At 35.8% G+C, this 27,004-nt stretch overlaps 1 protein-coding gene across 12 annotated transcripts; it reads right to left on the bottom strand.

Annotated features, from left to right (window-relative positions):
• Nucleotides 1–363: 363 nt before the first annotated feature.
• Nucleotides 364–25,756, bottom strand: LOC127857920 (cell surface glycoprotein 1-like). 12 transcript variants are annotated; one of them, XM_052394675.1, is made up of 9 exons: nucleotides 10,779–10,920; nucleotides 9,573–9,686; nucleotides 7,499–7,580; nucleotides 7,053–7,094; nucleotides 5,396–5,527; nucleotides 4,514–4,627; nucleotides 2,481–2,612; nucleotides 1,342–1,473; nucleotides 480–623 (listed from the first exon to the last, which is right to left on the bottom strand). In XM_052394675.1, exons 1-9 carry the CDS (start codon nucleotides 10,779–10,781, stop codon nucleotides 538–540), a joined length of 837 nt encoding a protein of 278 aa, XP_052250635.1. In that variant the 5' UTR covers nucleotides 10,782–10,920; the 3' UTR covers nucleotides 480–537. The 12 variants fall into 12 exon arrangements, with proteins under 12 accessions (XP_052250636.1, XP_052250638.1, XP_052250637.1 ...); XM_052394673.1 differs by lacking the exons at nucleotides 7,053–7,094; nucleotides 7,499–7,580; nucleotides 9,573–9,686 and adding exons at nucleotides 15,565–15,580; nucleotides 16,470–16,586 and having other exon boundaries at nucleotides 402–623; nucleotides 10,779–10,910; XM_052394682.1 differs by lacking the exons at nucleotides 7,053–7,094; nucleotides 7,499–7,580; nucleotides 9,573–9,686 and adding exons at nucleotides 15,565–15,580; nucleotides 25,335–25,756 and having other exon boundaries at nucleotides 409–623; nucleotides 10,779–10,910.
• Nucleotides 25,757–27,004: the final 1,248 nt, after the last annotated feature.

Here is a 27,004-nt window from a genome sequence, read left to right as displayed (position 1 = left end):
TTAAGCACGTTTTAAAGTTCAAGTTAAAGGTTATTAGTTTCCACACATTTAATTCTGCTACAAAAATATTTCTGTGTCCCCATATTTTTTCTTTTTGTCCCCACTTTTGTAATCCCTAAGGGTCCCCAACAGTAAAATTTCACAGCAGAACACTGCAAGTGATACAATGATTGAATATTGTAGAGCAAGGTTTTCCTGATAAAATGCACAAAACCTGAACATGTTAGGAGGTAAATGAACTAACTGAAACTGTTTTTAACACCAGTTTAAACCAATTTTTCACACATATAAGAACTGACAGTTCGCAGAACTATCATTTCTTGGAAGAACAAGTACTAAACATTAACTTTCATAGCAAACTGCCTACTTTGTACTTTACAAGGACTTTTACAAGCACATTGTTGTAACCCTGTAGATCACAGAGGAGGTCGTCTAGAGCATCACACTTGACTTGGACTACTCATTTACTTTAATACAGTCATGACATAAGACTCTGTCACATAATGATAGAAAATGCAGAGAAACCCGTCTTCAAATTTAGTTCATACCTTGAGGATTTGGCTGCCTCATTTCATCATGGGTCAGACTGGCTGGCCCTTCACTGGCAGCAGTTGACATGGACTCTGAAAGAACCAAGTGAAACCTGTAGATTGCATATGATCAGCACAGTCAACACTGGCATGTTGTATCATGAGAGGCTCTGACTCCTGTACAGATTCTAGACTGTGGGTGTCTTCAACAGTTGCCTCAATGACTGTAAACATATAATGTCAACAGTGGGGTCTTGTATGTCTATTATCCATTGGTGGATCTTGCTGAAATCTATAGAAAACATGCATGCCCCCCATATGGGCTGTCCGTTGTAGTGGCAGCCATTGTGTGAATACGTTTTTTGTCACTGTGACCTTGACCTTTGACCTAGTGACCTGATAATCAATAGGGGTCATCTGCAAGTCACGATCAATGTACCTATGAAGTGTCATGATCCTAGGCAAAAGCGTTCTTGAGTTATCATCGGAAAATCATTTTACTATTTCGGGTCACCGTGACCTTGACCTTTTGACCTCAAATCAATAGGGGTCATCTGCAAGTCATGATCAATGTACCTATGATGTTTCATGATCCTAGGCCCAAGCGTTCTTGAGTAATCGTATGACAACCACCTGGTGGACAGACGGACCGATCGACATGAGCAAAGCAATATACCCCCTCTTCTTCGAAGGGTGGCATAAATATATATTGGCTTGGACAACAGAAAATTGTACTAGAATATATAGTCTACAGTTGGGTCATGTCTTTATCATCAATAGATGGGCCTTTATTATATGACAACAGAAATACCATGGGTCAGACTGGCTGGCTCTTCACTTGGCTCCCTCCTATCATGGGTCAGACTGGCTGGCTCTTCACTTGGCTCCCTCCTATCATGGGTCAGACTGCCTGGCTCTTCACTGTCAGCAGTTGACATGGACTCTGAAAGAACCAAAGTGAAACCTGTAGATTGCATATGATCAGCACAGTCAACACTGGCATGTTGTATCATGAGAGGCTCCGACTCCTGTATAGATTCTAGACTGTGGGTGTCTTCAACAGTTGCCTCAATGCCTGTAAACATATAATGTCAACAGTGGGGTCTTGTATGTCTATTATCCATTGGTGGGTCTTGCTGAAATCTATAGAAAACATGCATGCCCCCCATATGGGCTGTCCGTTGTAGTGGCAGCCGTTGTGTGAATACGTTTTTTGTCACTGTGACCTTGACCTTTGACCTAGTGACCTGAAAATCAATAGGGGTCATCTGCGAGTTACGATCGATGTACTTATGAAGTGTCATGATCCTAGGCAAAAGCGTTCTTGAGTTATCATCCGAAAATCATTTTACTATTTCGGGTCACCGTGACCTTGACCTTTGACCTTGTGACCTCAAAATCAATAGGGGTCATCTGCGAGTCATGATCAATCTACCTATGAAGTTTCATGATCCTAGGCATATGCTTTCTTGAGTTATCATCCGAAAACCATTTTACTATTTCGGGTCACCGTGACCTTGACCTTTGACCTAGTGACATCAAAATCAATAGGGGTCATCTGCGAGTAATGATCAATCTACCCATGAAGTTTATGATCCTAGCCGTATGCGTTCTTGAGTTATCATCCGGAAACCATTTTACTATTTCGGGTCACCGTGACCTTGACCTTTGACCTCAAAATCTATAGGGGTCATCTGCGAGTAATGATCAATCTACCCATGAAGTTTCATGATCCTAGGCGTATGCGTTCTTGAGTTATCATCCAGAAACCATTTTACTATTTCGGGTCACTGTGACCTTGACCTTTGACCTAGTGACCTCAAAATCAATAGGGGTCATCTGCGAGTCATGATCAATCTACTGACAAATTGTACTAGAATATATAGTCTACAGTTGGGTCATGTCTTTATCATCAATAGGTGGGCCTTTATTCTATGATAACAGAAATACCATGGGTCAGACTGGCTGGCTCTTCACTTGGCTTCCTCCTATCATGGCTCAGACTGGCTGGCTCTTCACTTGGCTCCCTCCTATCATGGGTCAGACTGCCTGGCTCTTCACTGTCAGCAGTTGACATGGACTCTGAAAGAACCAAAGTGAAACCTGTAGATTGCATTCGATCAGCACAGTTAACACTGGCCTGTTGTATCATGAGAGGCTCTGACTCCTGTATAGTTGCCTCAATGCCTGTAAGCATATAATGTCAACAGTGGGGTCTTGTATGTCTATTATCCATTGGTGGGTCTTGCTGAAATCTATAGAAACAAGGGCTGTTTGTAAAACATGCATGCCCCACATATGGGCTGTCCGTTGTACTGGCAGCCATTGTGTGAATACGACTTTTGTCACTGTGACCTTGACCTTTGACCTAGTGACCTGAAAATCAATAGGGGTCATCTGCAAGTCACGATCAATGTACCTATGAAGTGTCATGATCCTAGGCAAAAGCGTTCTTGAGTTATCATTCGAAAATCATTTGACTATTTCGGGTCACTGTGACCTTGACCTTTGACCATGTGACCTCAAAATCTATAGGGTTCATCTACGAGTCATGATCAATCTACCCATGAAGTTTCATGATCCTAGGCGTATGCGTTCTTGAGTTATAATCCGGAAACCATTTTACAATATCGATCACCGTGACCTTGACCTAGTGACCTCAAAATCAATAGGGGTCATCTGCAAGTCATGATCAATGTACCTATGATGTTTCATGATCCTAGGCCCAAGCGTTCTTGAGTTATCGTATGACAACCACCTGGTGGACGGACGGACCGATCGACATGAGCAAAGCAATATACCCCCTCTTCTTCGAAGGGTGGCATAAATATATATTGGCTTGGACAACAGAAAATTGTACTAGAATATATAGTCTACAGTTGGGTCATGTCTTTATCATCAATAGGTGGGCCTTTATTATGAACGTCTCGATGAGGTACTGATGTAGAAGAAAATCAATACATACATTAGAGACCCGAACAAATTCATGAGCCACATTCTGGGTCGTAACGTAACAAGGGCCGTAACGGTAAAGATTTTAATTACATTTGTACTTAGCAGAGTTCCGAAGTACAGTCTATTACAAGATAAATCTGAGCCGATTTTAAAAAACGTATAGCAAATTTTGTAATTTAATGACGACCTGCTCCATGAAGTTTACTTTCAGTTTAGAGCCGCCGTGATCAGTAACATTTTTGTGTTTTGCATCCGATTTGAATGTTCTCCAAAAATATAATAATAAATTCACATGTCTACTCAATAGCTATGTATTTTAAGAACACATTTCGCGAGAATTTCTCACGAAAAATGACATGTACAATGTTTAAATCAAAGTTTTAAGCTGTGATTAAAAGTTTCAAAAACACCCAATGCGCCCTTTTTAAGAGAATCTCCGTGCAAAATGCCCTTTTTTCAAGTCATGCGCCATGCCCCTCTGCCTTTCTAGATGAAACACTACAAGCTAACTCCAATATAACCCCCTAAACTTCGTTTGTGGGGGTATAATAAAATCATTCTCAAAAGTTAAATAATATCTTTTGTAGTTGTAGATTATTCGGGTATTAATCCTCTCATTTCACAAATAAACTGTTCATAACAGATGAGATGGCAAGCATAAATGCCTTAATGAACACAAAATATTTTGCATGTTGTCTTCACAAAAAACAGCCCAAACCATGCTCAATGTTAAAAACGCACTAAGTGACCCCGTGACCTAGTTTTTGATCCGGCATGACCCATATTCACACTTCACCTAGGTATCCTCTAGATACAACATCTGACCGAAGATCGGATGAATACAACTTGAATTAGAGAGCGGACACTTAATACAGACGGACCGACCGACAGACCAACAGACAAGTTTGGTGAAGATTAGATGAAAACAACTTGAATTAGAGGGTGGACACTTAATACGAACCGACCGACAAGTTCACTCCTATATACATCCCTAAACTTTGTTTGTGGGGGTATAATTGCATTTATACCTTGAGGATTTGGCTCCCTTCTATCATGGCTCAGACTGGCTGGCTCTTCACTTGGCTCCCTCCTATCATGGGTCACACTGCCTGGCTCTTCACTGTCAGCAGTTGACATGGACTCTGAAAGAACCAAAGTGAAACCTGTAGATTGCATTTGATCAGCACAGTTAACACTGGCCTGTTGTATCATAAGAGGCTCTGACTCCTGTATAGTTGCCTCAATGCCTGTAAGCATATAATGTCAACAGTGGGGTCTTGTATGTCTATTATCCATTGGTGGGTCTTGCTGAAATCTATAGAAACAAGGGCTGTTTGTAAAACATGCATGCCCCACATATGGGCTGTCCGTTGTACTGGCAGCCATTGTGTGAATACGACTTTTGTCACTGTGACCTTGACCTTTGACCTAGTGACCTGAAAATCAATAGGGGTCATCTGCAAGTCACGATCAATGTACCTATGAAGTGTCATGATCCTAGGCAAAAGCGTTCTTGAGTTATCATTCGAAAATCATTTGACTATTTCGGGTCACTGTGACCTTGACCTTTTCTTGAGTTATAATCCGGAAACCATTTTACAATTTCGATCACCGTGACCTTGACCTAGTGACCTCAAAATCAATAGGGGTCATCTGCAAGTCATGATCAATGTACCTATGATGTTTCATGATCCTAGGCCCAAGCGTTCTTGAGTTATCGTATGACAACCACCTGGTGGACGGACGGACCGATCGACATGAGCAAAGCAATATACCCCCTCTTCTTCGAAGGGTGGCATAAATATATATTGGCTTGGACAACAGAAAATTGTACTAGAATATATAGTCTACAGTTGGGTCATGTCTTTATCATCAATAGGTGGGCCTTTATTATATGATAATAGAAATACCATGGGTCAGACTGGCTGGCTCTTCACTTGGCTCCCTTCTATCATGGGTCAGACTGGCTGGCTCTTCACTTGGCTCCCTCCTATCATGGGTCAGACTGCCTGGCTCTTCACTGTCAGCAGTTGACATGGACTCTGAAAGAACCAAAGTGAAACCTGTAGATTGCATTTGATCAGCACAGTTAACACTGGCCTGTTGTATCATGAGAGGCTCTGACTCCTGTATAGTTGCCTCAATGCCTGTAAGCATATAATGTCAACAGTGGGGTCTTGTATGTCTATTATCCATTGGTGGGTCTTGCTGAAATCTATAGAAACAAGGGCTGTTTGTAAAACATGCATGCCCCACATATGGGCTGTCCGTTGTACTGGCAGCCATTGTGTGAATACGACTTTTGTCACTGTGACCTCGACCTTTGACCTAGTGACCTGAAAATCAATAGGGGTCATCTGCAAGTCACGATCAATGTACCTATGAAGTGTCATGATCCTAGGCAAAAGCGTTCTTGAGTTATCATTCGAAAATCATTTGACTATTTCGGGTCACTGTGACCTTGACCTTGTGACCTCAAAATCAATAGGGGTCATCTGCGAGTCATGATCAATCTACCTATGAAGTTTCATGATCCTAGGCATATGCTTTCTTGAGTTATCATCCGAAAACCATTTTACTATTTCGGGTCACCGTGACCTTGACCTTTGACCTAGTGACCTCAAAATCAATAGGGGTCATCTGCGAGTAATGATCAATCTACCCATGAAGTTTCATGATCCTAGCCGTATGCGTTCTTGAGTTATCATCCGGAAACCATTTTACTATTTTGGGTCACCGTGACCTTGACCTTTGACCTCAAAATCTATAGGGGTCATCTGCGAGTCATGATCAATCTACCCATGAAGTTTCATGATCCTAGGCGTATGCGTTCTTGAGTTATCATCCCGAAACCATTTTACTATTTCGGGTCACTGTGACCTTGACCTTTGACCTAGTGACCTCAAAATCAATAGGGGTCATCTGCAAGTCATGATCAATGTACCTATGAAGTTTCATGATCCTAGCCCAAAGCGTTCTTGAGTTATCATCGGAAACCACCTGGTGGACGAACCGACCGACAGACCGACCGACATGTGCAAAGCAAAATACCCCCTCTTCTTCGAAGGGTGGCATAAATATATATTGGCTTGGACAACAGAAAATTGTACTAGAATATATAGTCTACAGTTGGGTCATGTCTTTATCATCAATAGGTGGGCCTTTATTATATGATAATAGAAATACCAAAGGAAATGTTTTGTTTTCCAAAAGCACTTCTAAACGTGTTTTTTTATGCTTTTCGGTATAAGGTATGAGATGTACACAAAATAACAACACACATATCCCCCACTAAAATATGTTATAAGACCTGCTTACAATTTAAATCAGAAAATCTTCATACTTGCAAGTAAGTTATTTATCCTTTAAATCATTAAAATAACTCAGAAACAGAAATGTCTAATTGAGCATATAAACTATTTCATAAGGTGTCCAAATCTAAAGGTATTCCTATACTCCCTTTTTTTTTTAATGGGCTACCATAACAATGACTCTGTTATGGACCACTTTCATAATACAAATGAACAGTGGCCAATGATCTATCATGGGTATAAATAACTATTTTACCTTCTTGATGGCCATCTTCGTCTTCAATTGGAAGAGGTAAATCTGTAAAAAATGATTTTTTATTTTAGAAATAACTATTTAGAAAAAAATAACCAGAAGTCACTCTTGATACGACAGTAAATATTTTCAATACTTCAAGGTTGTTAAAAAGTATTTTGTTGCATTAGCATTTCTTTAAGAGGATAAACAATTTTCAAGGCACATAAAATAGGTTTGCCTATTTTTACCACGTAAATTTTAGACTTATTGAATTAACGTGGCCAAAACAAGGGCCCCGCCTTTCAAACAATGTTTTACATCGTTTGTCTGTTCTCAAGCGCTCTGTTTTGTTCTGAAGAATGATCATTCAGTCGAATTTACTGACAGCCATAGGAGAGAAAGTAACAAAAATTCTCCATCCCAATTCAGTAAAATGAATTATATTAATAAAATTCTTATAATCAAACCTTCTACTACTATGTCCTTCATCTGCCTTCCCTTCCACTCATTGACTTTACCATTTTCAACAGCATACAACATCAGGGCAACCTATAAAATTTCAAGAAGACCATAATATTCCAGTGTCAACAATACTTCCATCATAACAACAGTAGCAATCCATAGTTCCCTGACCTCACTTTTTATTTCAATATCAATATAATTGAACACAAACGTTGCCATATGCTATTTTGTTGACAGCTTGTGAAAGTCTGCACAGTACCATATTTGTAAATTACACAGCCCTACAAATAATATAATCTCAATTATCTGCCACAACACTTAAAGAAACTAGAGCTTTGTCACAGACGTGACCTATACCCCCACGTGCCCCATCCACACAAGAGAATCTAATTAATGGCTATTTTTAAGAATTATTATGCCATTATCATTTATGGCCATTTTGACCTTTGAACTTAAAGCATGACCTTGACCTTGGAGATATCGACATAATTCTTTCCTGCCACACACCATCCATAACGGTGAACACATGATTTTAAAATCTCACAATGAACAACATAGTTATGGCCTTCTTTTACCTTTGAACAAAGTGTGACCTTGACCTTCGAGATATTGACGTAACTCTTTCACGTGACACACAAGTCATATGACAGTGAACAAATGTGCCAATGATTTTTAAATCTCACAATGAACTACATAGTTATGGCCCAGAAAAGCTCATTTATGGCCATTTTTGACATTTGAACTCAAAGTGTGACCTTGACCTTGGAGATATCGACGTAATTCTTTCGCACAACACACCTTCCAATGATGGTGAAATGTTCCAACTGATTTTAAAATCTCAAAAGAACAACACAGTTATTGCCCGGACAAGATGAAATTCTTTGCGCGACACACCCTCCAATGATGGTTAACAAATGTTCCAAATGATTTTAAAATCTCACAATGAATGACAAAAGTTATGGCCCGGACAAGCATTTTACCCTTGAACTCCAAAAGTGACCTTGATCTAAGTTCTTGGAGATATCGACGCAATTCTTTCGCGCGACACACGGTCCCATGATGGTGAACAAATCAAAACCAAGTCAATTAAAAATCTAACAATAAATGAAATAGTTATGGTCCAGACAAACTTTGTGTTTAAAAGCACTAAGTGACCTTGTGACCTAGTTTTTTTACCAGGCATGACCCATATTCAAACTTGACCTAGACATCATCTAGATACAACTTGTGACCAAGTTTGGTGAAGATCGGATGAAATTTCGGGACAGACCGACAAAGTGACTTTTATATAGCCCCCATTACACATAGGTAAGTGGGTATAATTACGCTTTATATTAATGCTAGCTTGTGTGATGTACTGCCTTTAGATATTGCATTTTTTGATACCATTTCGGTAAAAGAACTTAATTAATGAAAAGCTGGTCAGTGACCAAAATTCCCATTGAATAAATGAAGAAAAGCCACAATAATATAAAATAGTCAACAATGGCAACAAATTAGCAGACAACACTAAACAGTATGACAATGAGGGCTAAATAGACAAAACAACAATAACATGAACTGGAGAGTTTCCACCTTGGCATGGACATTGGTTGTAGCACAAAACACACTCACAACAAGAGATGTGTTTGTAAGAAACACAATGCCCCTACTGTGCCGCTTTTTTTTATTTGACCTTTGACCTTGAAGGATGACATTGACCTTTCACCACTCAAAATGTGCAGGTCCATGAGATACGCATGTAATCCAAATATCAAGTTGCTGTTTTCAATATTTCAAAAGTTATGATCAAACGTTTAAGTTTTGGTAAAAGTTTTGTACACACACACACACCTTGACACGCACACACATACAAAGAAAGACAAGCCAAAAACAATATACCCCCGTTCATTCGATCCAGGGGGCATAAAAAGCCATTAATGCAAAGCATACTAGTCAAAGTCAACATCAGATATGGTCTTACTGTGGCTGCCTGTTAAATTATTCTTTCTTTTAGCCCTCTTAGTTACAATATAGCATTTAGTTTTTCAAATATCTGTGTATGGAAAATTTAAAGATTTTTATTAATGAAATATATACCTTTGAGAGTTCCATGGTACTGGAAGACAACTGATAATATTCCTTGTGGGTCTTCACATCATGTCCCAGATGCTTTGCAAGCAATTTTAGTTCACCATGAGTCATGTCAAGAATCTATAAAGCATGTTAATTCTTGATTATATTCACAAATATGCAGTCATCATTCCAGTTTGCTGCCAATTTAACAAATTTGTTTTGCATCTTCTACAGAAAAGATGTACACAAGAAAGCTTTTATCTGTATAGTTGTAGTCATTATGGTGCTCCAAATTCTTGTAATCACACCATGCATTTACAGAGTCAAAAATTTTGTAATGTTTAATTCTGAAAAAGCCAACACGTGGTTTGGTATTTACATGATCCGCCATTTTGAAAATAGCTACTTCCTGTATATATGCCAAAATTTATGTTAAATATAACAATTGGGTCTAACAATTTAAAATCAATTATTGGGTTCTCACAGATAACCATTTTCTGTCATACAAAAGCTGCCAAAATCAAAGGTCTCCATAAAAGTTTTTATTATAATTTATTCACAAATTGATGGCAAGCAAATTCAACATAATTACTTATTTCTGTATAAAAGCCGAAGTATACATGTATGTATGTATGCCATTAAACTGGAAGAGAATGTAGTATAATTGCTGAAAGTCTAAATAAATATTGTGCCATAATAAAGAAACCTTCAGGTCACAATATCTCATCTGTACAGGGATATGAAACAAAGACCATAATTCTTAAATGGCTTAAGCAATCCCATATTTGCACAACTAGACTTTAGAAGTAATTGTGAACGATTGTACCAGTTTGTAAAATAAAAAATACATACATATAAAACAACACAACAATTTCTTGATTTAACAGCAAAGTTTAATATAAAATAACAAATCTATGTATCAAAGACTAAAGTAAACAAAAGGACTGCAATGGTCGCTCAAGGTATATTGACAGCAAGTAAGAAATGCTGAACCAATGATTGGCAAATCGCCATGACAAAGTAACCTTGGAACTTTTGAAGAATGTCTTATATGGTACCAGACAATATTTCTTACAATACTTCTTATATGAGACTCAACAGTATTTCTTATATGGGACCCAACAATATTACTTATATGAGACCCGAAAATTAGTGTAAACATGTTTATTTCTTATATGGGACCCTACGATGTTTATTACTTGTAAGAGGCCCAACAGATAACAGAAATACCATGGGTCAGACTGGCTGGCTCTTCACTTGGCTCCCTCCTATCATGGGTCAGACTGGCTGGCTCTTCACTTGGCTCCCTCCTATCATGGGTCAGACTGCCTGGCTCTTCACTGTCAGCAGTTGACATGGACTCTGAAAGAACCAAAGTGAAACCTGTAGATTGCATATGATCAGCACAGTCAACACTGGCATGTTGTATCATGAGAGGCTCTGACTCCTGTATAGATTCTAGACTGTGGGTGTCTTCAACAGTTGCCTCAATGACTGTAAACATATAATGTCAACAGTGGGGTCTTGTATGTCTATTATCCATTGGTGGGTCTTGCTGAAATCTATAGAAAATATATATTGGCTTGGATAACAGAAGGTTTTGCTATTATGTTTACGTGACATGGTTCAGAAAAAAAGGCCATATGAATGTGACAAAAATAAATTGAGTTTTTAAAATGTTCTTAAAGTTCGTTCTTTTCCTATTCAGATAATGTACACGTTTTATATGATCAAATGAAAACTTGTTCAAACCTATAATTTTGAAGAGATGCTGTGTGAACTCTAAAAATGTTTTTATATCAATGCAACTATTTTGACGATATAATTTTGCAAGAAGTTTTGTCCGTTGTTTACTACTATACATGTAATATGGCCAATTTGTATTGTTACACGTTCTAAATTAAATGAATTAGCATAGTGATTAAATTTGTGTGATGTTTGTCTAAAATAATTTTTAAACGTCGGAAAATAATGCATATCTTCACAACGTCATTTCTCCGTTATTTGACGTTCACACAAAAGGGGCCTTTTTCAGAAACGCGCCACATATATATAAGTATATAGTCAACAGTTGGGCCTTGATATTATTATCCATTGGTGGGTCTTACTGAAATCTACAGAAAAGTATATTGGACATTACAACTGAAGTTTTGCTGTTATGTATATCATAAGTTATAGTTTTTTGTTTACAGTGTATATTGGTTCCTCTACCCAAACAGTGCACGTATGACCAAGAAAAATTTGACGAGGAGTAATATGTGCACTGGAGGGGTAGAGGAACCCATATACACTGTGACAAAAACTTATAAACAATTTTATAATACTTCAAATTCTTTAAAACAGCCAAAAAATCCTTCATTTAACGGACAAAAATCCCTTTTTGCCATTCAAGATGTTAAAGACAATATCCACATGCCGCAACCCTTAATATGATGAGTAATAGAAGGGTGTCGTTTTTACGTACATATTATACGTGTATAAAAATGTATAACAACGGCAAATGCATTTCTGCAAAATATTTGAATGTCTGTGAACATGCCATAATTAGCTTTATGTTGTATTGTGTCATTGTATTCGTTGTGGATTCAGGGCTTTTTTTCCTTCTTTGCGATTGGCCATGGACGGACATTTCACAATTTTGACACGGCCAATTCACAATCCTTTCATGTCCGTGAATATTTACAAAAACGGCCGTTTTAAATCGTGAAAAACGGACTGTTCGTGCTCAAAACTGTAAAAAGAAGAAGAAGAAGATGTTTAAAGAAAAAGTTAACGCACGCATGGACACACGACGGACACAGGACCATGACATAAGCCCCGCTGGCCAGATGGAGCTAAAAATAAATATATATTTTTTTTTAGGTGGAATTTTTTTGACCAGAAAGGGGAAACAAACAGCCTAGTTCGGCGTCTGTTATAGAAGGTAAAAAACCCGTTTCTAAAATGGGACCCAGCAATACTTCTTATAGGACCCAACAATATTTCTTATATGGTACCTGACAATATTTCTTACAATGCTTATTATACATGGGACCCAACAATGTTTCGTATATGGGACCCAACAATACTTCTAATATAGGACCCAACAATATTTCTTATAATACTTCTTATATGGGACTCAACAGTATTTCTTATATGGGACCCAACAATATTACTTATATGAGACCCGAAAATTAGCTGTAAACATGTTTATTTCTTATATGGGACCCTACGATGTTTATTACTTGTAAGAGGCCCAACAATTCTTATTACATGTATTTAGGCAGAAATATTGCAATAATAAAGCTTCAAACAAGGATACATCGTAAACAACCTAATAAATAAATATTCTGCCCATTGGGAATTGGCAAAAATGACTTCGCAAACTGGAAATCTGAAATTGGAAATTCTGCAATCTGGTACAAAGATGGCGAAGATCACAGCTTAATTGCTTTATTCGTCCATTTAACAGATTTTAATGGCATAGAGGTTAAACGACTTTCGACAGCTCATTGGTGTTAATCTGTTGTGTAATGTCAATAAAGGTGTGAAAAACTCGCAAGTCATGTTTATAACATGTATTCCCTATCAGAGCAGTATGTGTAAGAAAAATAAATGAAATAATCCAGGCAATTTGTTTCATGCTTATGCAGTGCAACTGTTAACAGATATTCACTTTCATTTTAACCCATTATCAGAAAGTACCACTCAAAATGTGCAGCTCCATGAAAAACACATACATGCCAAATATGAAGTAGCTTTCTTCAATATAGCAAAAGTGATTGCAAAATGTTAAAGTTGGCAGAAACAGACCAACAGGGGAAAATCCATATGTCCCCCACTATAGTGAATGGGAACATAAAAAATAAAATGGGCTGGGTGGTGGTGGGGGGGGGGGGGGAGGGGGGTATAGTGTAAGGGTGTGGTGGTCATTTATAAGGTGGGGGGAGTCTATTGTGGTATGTCAGTTAAGAGTTGTTTTGTCAAATTATCAGTCAAATCTAATCATAAATAAAGAAGTTATGGCAATTTTAGCAAAATTAAATAATTTGACCTTGAGAGTCAAGGTCATTCAAAGGTCAAGGTAAAATTCAACTTGCCAGGTACAGTACCCTCATGATAGCATGAAAGTATTTGAAGTTTAGAATCAATAACCTTGATACTTTAGAAGTAAAATGGATCTAAACACAAAATTCACATAACCAAATCTTCAATTTTCTAAGTATAAAGGGCCCATAATTCCGTCAGAATGCCAGTCAGAGTTGCATGACTTTGCCTGCACAGTCCCCTTATGATAGTTAATAAGTGTTGCAAGTATGAAAGCAATAGCTTTGATACTTACGGAATAAAGTGGACCTAAACACAAAACTTAACCAAATTTTCAATTTTCTAAGTATAAAAAGGGCACATAATTCTGTCAAAATGCACGCCAGAGTTATCTAACTTTGCCTGCCCAGTCCCCTCTTGATAGTTAGTAAGTGTACCAAGTTTGAATGCAAAAGCATTGATACTTAATGAGTAAAGTGGACCTAAATCAGGGGGTTTTCAGCACTGTCTGCGCCTCCGGAAAACGGAGGCACTCCCAAAGCAAACGGACCCGATCCCAAACCAAAATATTAAAAAAAAGTCCCAACTTCCAAAAAAAAAATTTTTTTTTTTCTTTAAAGAATGAAGTGTCTTATAACTTGTGTGACTAACCAGTGTTTGTTTTGGTAAAAAATATCTGCTATAAGGTTTTGACTGTTCAGTTCTTATCTCAGAGTGTAACTGTAACTAATAAACAAAAATGCAGTACTTGAATAAACGTTGAACACGCCCAATATTGCATCTGTTTATATAAAGAAGACAAAATAACAAATAAAAACAAATTTATTTGTTAAACTACTGAATTATTTAAGCATGATATATTCACTATTTTTTCCCAAATGAGCTGTTTAATCGAAGCAAAATTTCCCCAAATGGCCAATTGTGTCGATAAAAAATTCCCAATTTGGTCAGACTCCTTTTCCCAAAATAGACAGAAAAACCCCTGTAAATGCAAAACTTAATCGGACGCCTACGCCAAGGTGATGACAATAGCTCATAATTTTTTTTCAAAAAATAGATGAGCTAAAAATGAAAAGATGCAAACTAACATGAAAATTAAATCTTAACAAGCAGGCTGTAATGATACCTTTGAATTTGATTTTGCCATTCACTGGATAATTCAAGTATCATATACATGTTTGCCCTAGGTGGCAGACCATTTAAAGCGGGTATATACGATCTTGTCAAATATTTATTAATTAATATAAAATGTGCAAAAAACTTATTATACATATATTTCAAAATAAACTAAAATACAAGTAAAGAAGAACATTTGTCGGAAAATGCGAAATAAGCAGAATATTTAAAATTGAAATCGAAAAAGCCTGTACAGCCGAATTCGCCAGCATGTATATCATGCATGTAAGATGTGAATCTAAATTTAGTTTAACGGTTCATTTTAAATTCCTGCAGCGATATTGATTCATACGACACACGAACACTTACTTAAAAGACGAATGCATCGGTTATTGTAGGAAAATATGTACGAATTATCTTCGTCACAATCAGCTTGGTGCGCAAGTTTGCATTTGCTGCATTTTATGAAATTCGTCTTAAATGTATCATTTTTCTTGCATATTGCGTGTTATTATAGCATATTTGTTTCAATATATTACAATTTAACGCATTTAAAAATCGAATATACCCGCTTAAAGTTATGTTGCTTTTTTCCTAAGAGATGTACATGAATATGTGTGCCAACTATCATTTGCATACTTTTGACAGTATTGAAATTATCATAACTATTTATCAGCCTTGAAAAAAACTGACAACCATGATGCGAAGTTGGCCATAAAAACTTATTTTCTTTGAACGTTCTGCTAAATTGTATTTCACAAGATTGGCTTACTCAATAATTAGACAATTTAAACAAGAATATTTACCTACTTACTTCCCAATATTACCATTCAAAGTATCATTACATCCATTAAAAACTGTGAACTAAACATACCATTGGCTTTCTTTTCCTACAAATTATTGCAAAAGTAACTTAATATTGATTTTATAAAAGGTACCAGATAACACAAGACTAAACAAAAGGTCCAACAAGATGTGTTTGTGAAACACAATGTCCCCCTATATGACGTTTGACCTTGAAGGATGACCTTGACCCTTCACCACTCAAAATGTGCAGCTTCATGAGATACACATGCATGCCAAATATGAAGTTGCTATCTTCAATATAGCAAAAGTTATTGCAAAATGTTAAAGTTGGCGCAAACCAACCAGCAGACCAACCAACCAACCAACAGACCAACAGACAGGGCAAAAACAATATGTCCCCCACTACTATAGTGGGGGACATAAAAAAGCCCAATATTGCTCAACAGCTATAATAAAGATTGCTGAACTCTTATTGATTTGTGGGGTTGATTAACTTGGAACATAAGATGAATCTGATAGCTCATTAATTTTTGTAAAAGATGTGATCTCCAAGGAAGGAGCAAATTTTAACCAAAGGGGCATTATTTAAACAATCCTGATAGTGGACCAATTAGAGACGCTAGATACCAAATACAAATGTATAAATGCTCTTTCCTTTTTGTTACAGGGAAAAAATAAGAATGTGGCGTCTCATCAGGATCCAAACTGTTTGCTATTCTAATAATATTCTATGAAAAAAACTCGAAGAAAATGCTAATTTTTGAAATTCAGCAGATGAATTAGAGCAGGAGACACATTTCCCAGCATGCAAAGGGTTAACAGCTGTTTTTGAGGATACAATTATGTTAGCGAAAAGCCATAAGCTGTTTGATGACAAAAGTTATGTTAGTAGTTTGACATCCATTCATGTGTGCTTCTTCATGATAATGGCATCATCTATTTATTAAATATGATGTATATGATATAACTAACCTTCCATGGTAGATCAGACACACTATAGTCATAAAGAAGCTCCTCTCCTGTCTGAATGTCTCTTTGAGCAAATAAGCATAGGTATGGTTTTTGTGTGTTCATTTTCAGCACAAAATAATTGTAGATGTCACTATCTATTAATGTAGGAAAGTCCATTAAGTCACTACTCAAAAATACGTAATAGCCAATATGGCGGCGCCCTTATTATCGATTCTGGGATTGTCTATATTGCGGAGGATACTGGCAGTGGTCAATGTATAGTGATTGAGCATGCCTGTATTTACGTCATCGTCCAAGATGGTGGCAAGCAGAAAAGAAATTACGATGAACGGCAAAATGATAAATAACATTCGAATTAACAACGGATACCATATGGTTATAAGGAAATAATTTAATGGGTGTGTCAATTAACCCTCAAGACTAATTTTGAGATTAAAACAACACATATTTAGTAGAAATCTGCACAGTGAATGTGTGTCACTGAAACCAGTGTTAGAAAATTGCAGTTCAGTCTACTAGCAATACATTTTAATTATATGGGTCTCAACATTAGTCATTAAGTGTAAACATGTCTACTTCTAATAAAGGGCCAGGCCCAACAATTTTCATTACTTATATGGATACCTAAAGTGTTAATTATACATTTAATGTTAATTAAATTATAAGGGACCCTAGAATGTCAACTTGTATCTTTTATGTTGGACCCAACGATGCTTTTTACGTATATGGGACCCAACAATGTTTCTTATATGAGATCAAACAATATTTCTTACAATACTTTTTATATATGGGACCCAACAATGTTTCTTATATGGGACCCAACAATACTTCTTATATAGGACCCAACAATATTTCTTATATAATATGGTACCTGACAATATTTCTTGCAAAATTTCTTAAATATGGGACCCAACAATGTTTCTTATACGGGACCCAACAATACTTCTTATATAGGACCCAGCAATATTTCTTATATGGTACCTGACAATATACCTTATATGGGACCCCACAATATTACTTATATGGGACCCAACAGTATTTCATATATGAGACTCAACAATATGACTTATATGAAATCTGAAAATTAGTGTCAACATGTTTATTTCTTATATGGGACCCTACAATTTTTATAACTGATAAGAGGCCCAACAATGTTTATAACATGTATTTTGGCAGAGGAAGAAGTATTGCAATATTGCAATATCATCTGTTTACCACCACTGTTTCCCTTTGAAAGAAAGGAAGTATCTGAAGAGAAGGGGAATGGGAAGCTTGGTATTAGTTTATAGCCGTGTGGATACATAATTATGGCTGAATGTTACTGCTTCTGTTACTGATTATCATAAAAGCTTTAAAGCAACAATCAATATTCCATTAAAAATTTCCTCTGTATTTTGGCAAAGAAATATTAATCTTAGTCTTTTACAGATGACACAGAGGGAAAGTTTTGAAAAAAAATCGGTTAAAAAATAATACAATATAAAGAAGTGAAACTCCAGCTGCTGGAGCAGTATTGAATTTTCATTAAAAACAATTAGTAGGTCCTTTATTTAAGGCAAGTGACCGATTGCCCAAACAGTACAAAACAGCACAATACAGCACAATACAAACCAACATAAACACAAAATATGAATAAAGCTGGGGTCACCGCCTTGGAACGGTCAATGCAAAGCATTGGGGGTTTAAACCTGGTTATAGAGCGCTCAACCTCACACTTGGCCCAGCAATATTCATAATACATTTAAGTGTAAATAAAATTTAACGTCATAGCATTGTTACTCAAGTTAAACAATAATAAAAGGGAATTAAAACGCATTCAATTTAATTGCTATTTAATTACTCAATTGCATTGAAGATACAAGAGTAACAGAATTACAACTTTTTGACGAACGATCAAATAAAACTATTTACAATTGTCAACTACATTCCTTCTTTATAGAAAAGATTTGAGAATACAGAATCATAGAGTTAATATCTCAGATAATCATCGCGCAAATACAGGAAGAAGCAGCAATAATGGGTGTAAAAATTCCATATTACATAGCTTGGTTGTTTATGTGACTGCTAAACAAATTACAAGGCATTTTTCCTGAACAATTCCAGGGAACAGTTAAGCATTTGAAACTTGAAATGTTTTATTTTATTCATAAACCCATGTGGGACAGACAGACACAGTGATTGCAGTATAGCTCCAATCACTTGTGGTAGGGGAAAGCCATATAAAAAGCTACAGCTTTTAAGTGGAGCAAATAATGGTTATTACATGTAATTAACCTTCGGTTTATGACAATTTATTGCAATTTTTCCCCAAAAGTGCCCGTCACATGGTATTTTCCCCTTTTGAAAGGTAAGGCCGTATCCCAGAGTCAATTGTTTGTTTGCTTAAAGGATTTGATGCCCATTTTATTTGTTCAAACATATAAAGGCAAAAACATGTAGTGCCAGCTGAAATTGAAATTAACAAACAAGATTAAATGACTTAAGGTCAAGGCTACAAAGAGGAATCTTAAATGATGCACAGTACCAACTCCAGGGATTTTCTTAACTCTTTCAGTGCTGGAACCGAATTTTGAAGGCCTTTGCAAACAGTTTGGATCCAGATGAGACGCCACAGAATGTGGCGTCTCATCAGGATCCAAACTGTTTGCTATTCTTATAGTATTCTTTGAAAAAATTCAAAGAAAACGCTAATTTGAGAAATTCAGCAGACAACATTTTAGCAGACGACAAATTTCCCAGCATGCAAAGGTTTAAGAACTTGACTTCCACTTGCACAGATCCTAGGCCCAAGCGTTCTTGAGTTATCATCCGGAAACCACCTGGTGGACGGACCGACAGACCGACATGTGCAAAGCAATATACCCCCTCTTCTTTGAAGGGGGGCATAAAAATCAGTTACTTGTTTTATTTCTGCATAAACAAACTGTTGAGTGAAACATCTATCAGACATGAAAATCATGCAAGATTAATACATGGCTCTATATCTAACATAAATGATATTTAAATTTTCATAATATTTAATGATTAATCAAATAACTGTAGAGAATGAAATTTTGAAAGGCCTTATTACTCACTTAATGTCATAAAGACTAGTCACTTTAGGGAGAAGTTCTGCAAAATCTCAAACAGAAGAAGGAATAACGTTGGTCCAGTTCTTTAAGATTAATATTAAATTGTGTTTTGGAAACAGTCAATCTTTAGAAAATTGAAAACAGTTTAGACAAATGATCGTTGTTGGCAATGTTATTGAAACGACCATACTATTGACTGCTAGCCGCTGACAATCGAACTGGACGGGGCTTTATAATCAATAATCGAGGTGACTGCCAACAGCTGTTGTGTTGGAATGTATTTGAAACTCTGACCTTTGGGCAAAAGAATTTGGTTGAATTTAGATTGATCAGGTTTAATGCCTTCTTGAACCCAAATTAAGGTCATTTTGCAAGTGGTCAGGACATGAACCAGCTTTCCTACTTCTTGTGACCAGTATTAGCCAACCACAAGTGACCCACTTCTTCCCAACTTGATTCAGAGGTTGGGGAAGAATGACCTACAAATACAATGTTACAATGTTCGGGAACCAATCTCTATGAAGAAACTTTATCCTACCCCCAGATTCAAACCTAAAAATTGACAGTCTGGCGCTCTATCAACTGAGCCATCAACTCAGCTAGCTGGGCAGGCCCAAAACATTTTGGATTAAAAAAATCAATGCACAGAAAGCAGAAAGCATACTTCATTTTTAGCATATGATCATATAACCGGACATTACCTAACTTTTGGTTCCTAAACATCAGTAAATTACAGACTGCGCATTGCGATAAATAGTTGATATTTTAGATGATATTTAATATATAGCATCTTCAAGGTCTGTTCTTTAAAACGCACTGATTGAGTCGTAATGGGAAAGACTCTTTGTCAAACATTTCGGTATGTTTTGCTGACATTTATATACAATTTTGTTGATTTCTGTCTCGTTTCCAAATCGAGGTTAAACATTGTTCGCGGCCACATGCTAGTATAACTATGTTGGCAAGCAAGAAGTTTAAGCATTAATTTTAAGGCCATTTAGTAGTCCTGCCTGCAAAAGTCCATTTCAGTTTTGATTCGTGTTTAAAGATTTTGCAGCACCTTAAATGAAATAAAGAATAAGGACAATAACAGATCAAGCGTGATAATATGCGTATTGCTAATATATTATATTAAAATATATGAAAATCTTGTTGATTCTTACAATAAATGACATCAATCTTATAGTTTTATTTATGATCCATGTTTAATATCGATGATTATATATGATTCAAATAATTTCATGGTTTTTAACACGCCCATATCTTTCTGATCTATTTAGGATTTTCATCAGATATTTCACACAAGAATACAAGATCACATATAGAAAACAATCAATAACAATAACAAAAACATGAATATTATTTATAACTGGCAATATAACTTGGTCCTTGTAAACAACAAAGTTCATGTTTCGACAGTTTAAATAATATGTTAAATGCCCCCCTCCTTGAGTGGTTTTGATCATGTGATCCGTTATAGCTACAACTGATCCGTTAATGCATGAATTCTGCGGCGAAAAAAAGGTAACACAAATACATTTTGGATTTGACAAGGCGGACAGTCGCTCCAACATTATTTTGCCAACCCGGCTAACATCTATAATTAACAGACAATTAAATTTGCCAACTTGTTAACAGAAAGCCAATTTAACATGAGCGGATCAATGTGATTTTAATAAATCAATTTACTTATTAAGAAACTATGTTACAGTTGGTCGATTCTTTAAATGTAATTTAGCAATCTGTGAAAACAATATGTATATATTGTAATGTCAATATTACGCCAATAATTTACTACCAACATGGAACTTCTAACAAACAAACGCAGTCAGTCTGTGCTATGCTTAGAGGGTCACTCGTACTCAAAGAAGCACATGTCTAAGTCAACCATATGATGGTTATGCAGTAAATCGAACATGTCTGTACAGTCGAATTTGCCTGCATGTTGCATTTTATGAATTTCGTCTTCAATGTATAATTTTTCTGGTATAACATTCTATCAATATATAACAATTTAATTCTTTGCTATTATATAAATATAATCGGTGATAAAACGCGTAAGAAAGAAGACGGTGAGCCACTGACAGACACAAAAGACCTTTTGTTTGGATGTTTTTTCGTTTGTGTATTTTGTGTATATATATGTTTATAAATGTCATATAAATGTCATATCATAAAAACAAATGAAATTAAGAACAACATATTTGCGGTTTTTATGTTTATCCCATTCGCAAAATGGCACTTACATGTATTCCAATAAATGTAATGTAGGAAATGTAATGTTTTGAATTGGCTAACTGTCAACAAGTTGGCAAAATTAATTGTCGGTTAATTATAGGTGTAAGTCTTTGATAGGCATATAGAACGTTTTGCCGTTGAATAAAAATAATGTAGGAGCGACTGTCCGGGTTGACAAAATAATGTAGAAGCGATTGTCCGAGTTGGCAAAATAATATAGGAGCTACTGTCCGCCCTATCAAAACATTGTAGGAGCGAATGTCCGCCCTGTCAAATTTAGCGTTAGCTAAAGAAACTTCAGCGTACAGTTTATATAGTATTGACATATCTGTATGTCAACCCTGTATCGAAAGTCAACCAGAGTGGTGACAGATTTATGTCACGCTATAAATCAAAGACAGTATGTTTTCTTGGATACATTCCTTCATATATTGGTGAATGAATATAAATTACTGCATCGGGGCATATTTTAAGATTCAAATGTTTCAAATGCATCTTACAATAGATGAAAATAACTCTCATCAGCCTGAAAGTCATAATTTTGCACCATTGTCGCTTTGTCATGTGACGAGTTTTCATTTGGATACTTTCGGATCGACCTTGACATTTTTTGCTGGAATTGTAAACATTACTTTCGTTTTCTGAAATCTATTATTTGTGATTAACAAGTTACGTCTGGTGGATTTAAACACTGATTTCAAAGTGAATTTGGTAATTTTGAATATTTTGTACATTGATTTTGTATTTACACTACAATTTGTTTACAAAACAAGCAAGAATAATTATAAAAAAAAAACGGGAAATGTCTTTCTGAATTTGTAAACAATTGAGCACATGGTTTGTTACTAAAAATAGAAATAACATCATATGACCGTGAAATCTCGGGAGATTCGCATTTCAATCATGTGTGTCACGTCACTGTTTTTCTCGATAGACCAGTTGAATGTTATTGTTTACATTCGGGATTTTCCGCGCATGCGCACTGGCTGGTTGGCAAAAAACACTGGTTACAGTAACGTAAAACATGTACACATGTCGTTTGTTTAGTCAATAAAACGATACAAAAATCCGAAATAAACATAAAAACTCTTAAATAATAGTGCAAAAATATAATATTTAGTACCAATAAATGTATTTTCATAAATATAATTACCTCTGTATAAAAATACATATTAATAATATTAATACATCAGACTAAAAACTGGCAATCCAACAAAACAAAACAATAAATATTCTTTCATATTTTTTGTGATTGTAAGATTTTGGTAAATTATATTTCAAAGATAATAACACATACATTAATTTGATTATAATTATAAGTGGTGCAGATATTGTTATTGTTCATAAGCGAACGAAGGTGCAAGAGGGGCATTTAATCAATTATAAAACGAAGCCCTAAAAGCGGAATACATTACAATTAATAAACATTGTAGTAATTTTATTTTACATGGAATGAATTACCGTTTCGTTTCCATCGAATGACAATATCATAAAGTTTAGCATACATATGAAAAACAAGAACTGCATATTAAGCAAATTAAACTGTCTTTGCATGCACTCTCTTTACTGGTGGTAAGGAGTGATAACAATCTAGCATTTTATGATAAATATATCTATATATTAATTTATTTTACGCAAGTATTTTTTACCCTTTTGTTGTTTGCTTGTTTTCATGTCATTTCATACACTACAGAAACGTACAATCTTAACATGAATAGCCGAGTTTACATTTGCCGGTACTCGTTAAATACGTTAATTGTGTAGCAATGAAATTGCACAATATTTTTAATTTATAGTTATTAACACTCTATTATTATGATTAAACAGGCTAATATATACATACACTAATTCCTGTTAATCCATTTTGGACAAATATCTTCATTTTTTAATATGTTCAAATATTTTATTAAAGCAACTGTTTCGTATTTTGGCTTTACAATTTTGCTTAGATGATCGCTCAATATGCCAAGAGATGACATGGAGGTATCATAAATGATGTTTAATGACCAGACACTTGTATGCCACATGTGGTTTATGCAGTGGCCAAGAATAGGTCCCTGGATTTATCACACCATGTGTTCTTTGTAATTGTTTGGACAGTATCCGATCATAACGAGATAATCGCTTTATGATGAACAAAAGTGCAATAAAACACCGGGTTAAAAACGCTGAAACAAAGAGTGTCAAAATTGGTGTGAATAATTAAATAAAAACAATTACATTTATCAAGAGAATTTATTTAATGTGTAACAAGGCAAGTTTTTACAGGCATGTTCAAATCAGTTACTATATGTTGCGTACATAAAGTCGATCTATTTGCTGTTTGTTTACATCCTTATTTTTGTTCGTTCATTAAATTTGTTTTATTCTGAAAAAATTTCAATATCAGAGAATTTTTTATCTAAAAAATGGTCGCGAAGATGTGCCAAGTAGAGATTTTTATGGTAACTGCATACCGTGCTCGTATATTGTGTTCCACTCCAGATTTCGTTTATAGTAAAAACAAATAATAACAACAATATAATCGTTCCAAAAATGCATTTCCTTGCACGCTTATGTTTAATTCAGACATAGTTAGTAAAATTATATTTGATATAGTGCATGATTATCAATAAAAACGATTATTATTTCAACTTTCTCTATAAGCGCTTATATGAATTTCACCTCTTTTTGCCAACCAGTGGGCGGAGTGTAATATTTGCAGGTGCGCGTGACTTCACTCGTCAACTGGTCTATATGTTAGAGCAGAAAAGATAAATGTTAAATGTTTAAGATAGTATTTTGTAAAAAAACATATCAGTTAAATGTGAAAAATGTCAATCTTTCCAATAAAGACATAAAGTAGCTGATTTGGGCCAATAACTGCTTTTACAAGCTGTTTTGGAGCGGTCTTTGTTAACTGTCAACTTTTCGTATATTCCTGGTTGACTTTCCTACTGGGGTTGGTCCATAACTTTAATGTTGCGCCATTCAAAATTCATAGAAAGCGAATTTTAAAGTTATTGAAGCCAGAACTAATTTAGCGTAGGAGCGATTGTTTGTGGGAGCGTTTGTCTGGAAACCTTATCAAACTGATGTAAAAGAAGTCTTAAACCATTTATTGCTTTTCCCCAGAACAACTTTATTACGCTACTGATCCGGTAATAGTAACATGACTGTACCACTAAGGCTAGTCCAACTGTCTTGTGTGGTTAAAGATTCTGTTCTTTTATAATTTATTTCCCCAGTCTAACCATTGCAGTCAGCCTAAAACATATATTGAACTTGTATCGCATGGAAATGATCTGATGCTACAATCATGCTTGCTTTCATGAATGTCACTATATCTGCATTAAATGCAGATTATAGGTTACATTTGTTTGTTTGCGGTAACAAGGTTGTCACCTAAATTCGTGCCACGGCTTTACATGTTTGAAATATGTTTTCATTGTCAGCAAACGTTTCAGAAACTGTGTCCTAATTATTGGTTGCAGTTTCAGTTTAAATTCAGTCATTTGCAGAATAATTTTAATAACCAAAAATATAAATAAACCTAATAAATATTATCGCCACTTACCTTTTTAAGTTTAACCGCGAAAATTGGCAATTTTTATTACAGAGTTGTCGGGCGCCGAGTTGTCGTTCGTTGCTATGCTGGTTCCCGGTAAATCACTGCGCCGAGGTTGGTCAATCTCATACGCAGTGGCCTCCCTTATTCTAGAAAAAGACATTAATGATTGGCGAATGCCCAAGGGAAGTAACTGCTGTGTGGAGTTTGACCTAATGTGTGCTAATGGGAGATATAGGCCCGACAATTCGAGTAAAATTACACATGCAAATTTGAATTTAAAAATAGTCATGAGTATGTTAAGCAGCCTTTTTTTAAGTGGGTCTTCAACTGTCGGGTCCAAGTGCCCGATAATCGACTTTGGGACCCGACAATCGACTAAAGACCCAACAATACGGCCGTAAAATGGACGTTTGACCCACCATTTTACCCAATCTGAAACTATATATATATATATATATATATATATATATATATATATATATATATATATATATATATAACGATTTATTTTATATATTGTTAGGTAAAACATACTTAAACAGTCCTTGTCTTTCAAAGTGATCAGGAACTCGCCCAAAGTGTGCAATCAAGCTCCGACCCCCGACAATAACGTACGCAACGCCAAATTTCGATTTATCGTTGTGCATCCATTTCTTGGAGTTTTAATGCATCGGAAATCAAACATAAAAATAGTTCGATTCATTAGTCTTATAAGTCTGATTGGTTGCCTGTTTCCACAATAAAACGAAAACTAAATTTGTCTTCACTGCGCCTAGGTTCGGGATTCTTGTTGTGTTGGTTGAATAGCTAACAACGATACGGTTATTTTGCGAATGGACAGCGAGTACCATTTTAAGAATACGACACAACTACAGTATTTCTTTCAATTGCGTGCAAGAAAAACATAATTGATAAGCGCGAGTGTCCGCAAAAAGACCGCTGACGAAATTCATATGTTTTTTCGTTTATATTTAGAGTAATAATATTACATAGTGCACACTCTACTGTTTTTTAATATCTTTTCTATGGAGTTAAATACATAACATTCATGAATTACTCAATTATCTACCATAAATATAATGTACAGGTCGGTGAGCTTTTACCATTTATTTTCACGTTCTTAAACTTAAGGTTTGTTTCTTGCCTTTAAATGTACGAAAAAAAAGGATACTCTAACATTAACGTGTGTTTAGCTGTTTAGCAACAACAAAGTGATATACTGGTGTTGCTTTTATTTCTCCAATTATGCATTTTCGGTTTTGGTCAGCGACGAAGTAGTCGTAGTAATACGGTAGATAGTCGATGCCTTTATACGCGTTCGTACGCATGGATAGAACCGCCTGTTTGTCGGCTGACCCCGCCTCCCGGAACATCAGGTCCACAACTGTTGGTTAGGCGTATTTAAAATACAATAGTATGTCATTTGTGAATAAGAGAAAGCATTTGATTGGCAGAATTCAATGCGCGTTAGCCAATGGTATGTCATTATTTAAAGGTTGTCTTTATTTCTACCAAGGAGCATGGTTTCCAAGACAAGACAGTAACAGCACTTAAAACAACGCAAACGCTTATGCAGAACTTTTTTTGTCAAAAACCTCTTTTAAAAAGCTAAGCTTTAAATAGCAAAATGTATGCAACATTTTAATCATATAGTGTACTTTTAATTATTAACCAAA

This window comes from Dreissena polymorpha, chromosome 14 (assembly GCF_020536995.1).
Source record: "Dreissena polymorpha isolate Duluth1 chromosome 14, UMN_Dpol_1.0, whole genome shotgun sequence".
Lineage (NCBI taxonomy): Eukaryota > Metazoa > Mollusca > Bivalvia > Myida > Dreissenidae > Dreissena > Dreissena polymorpha.
Note: the sequence above shows the minus strand (reverse complement) of the source record. Positions and strands in the feature narration are given on the sequence as shown.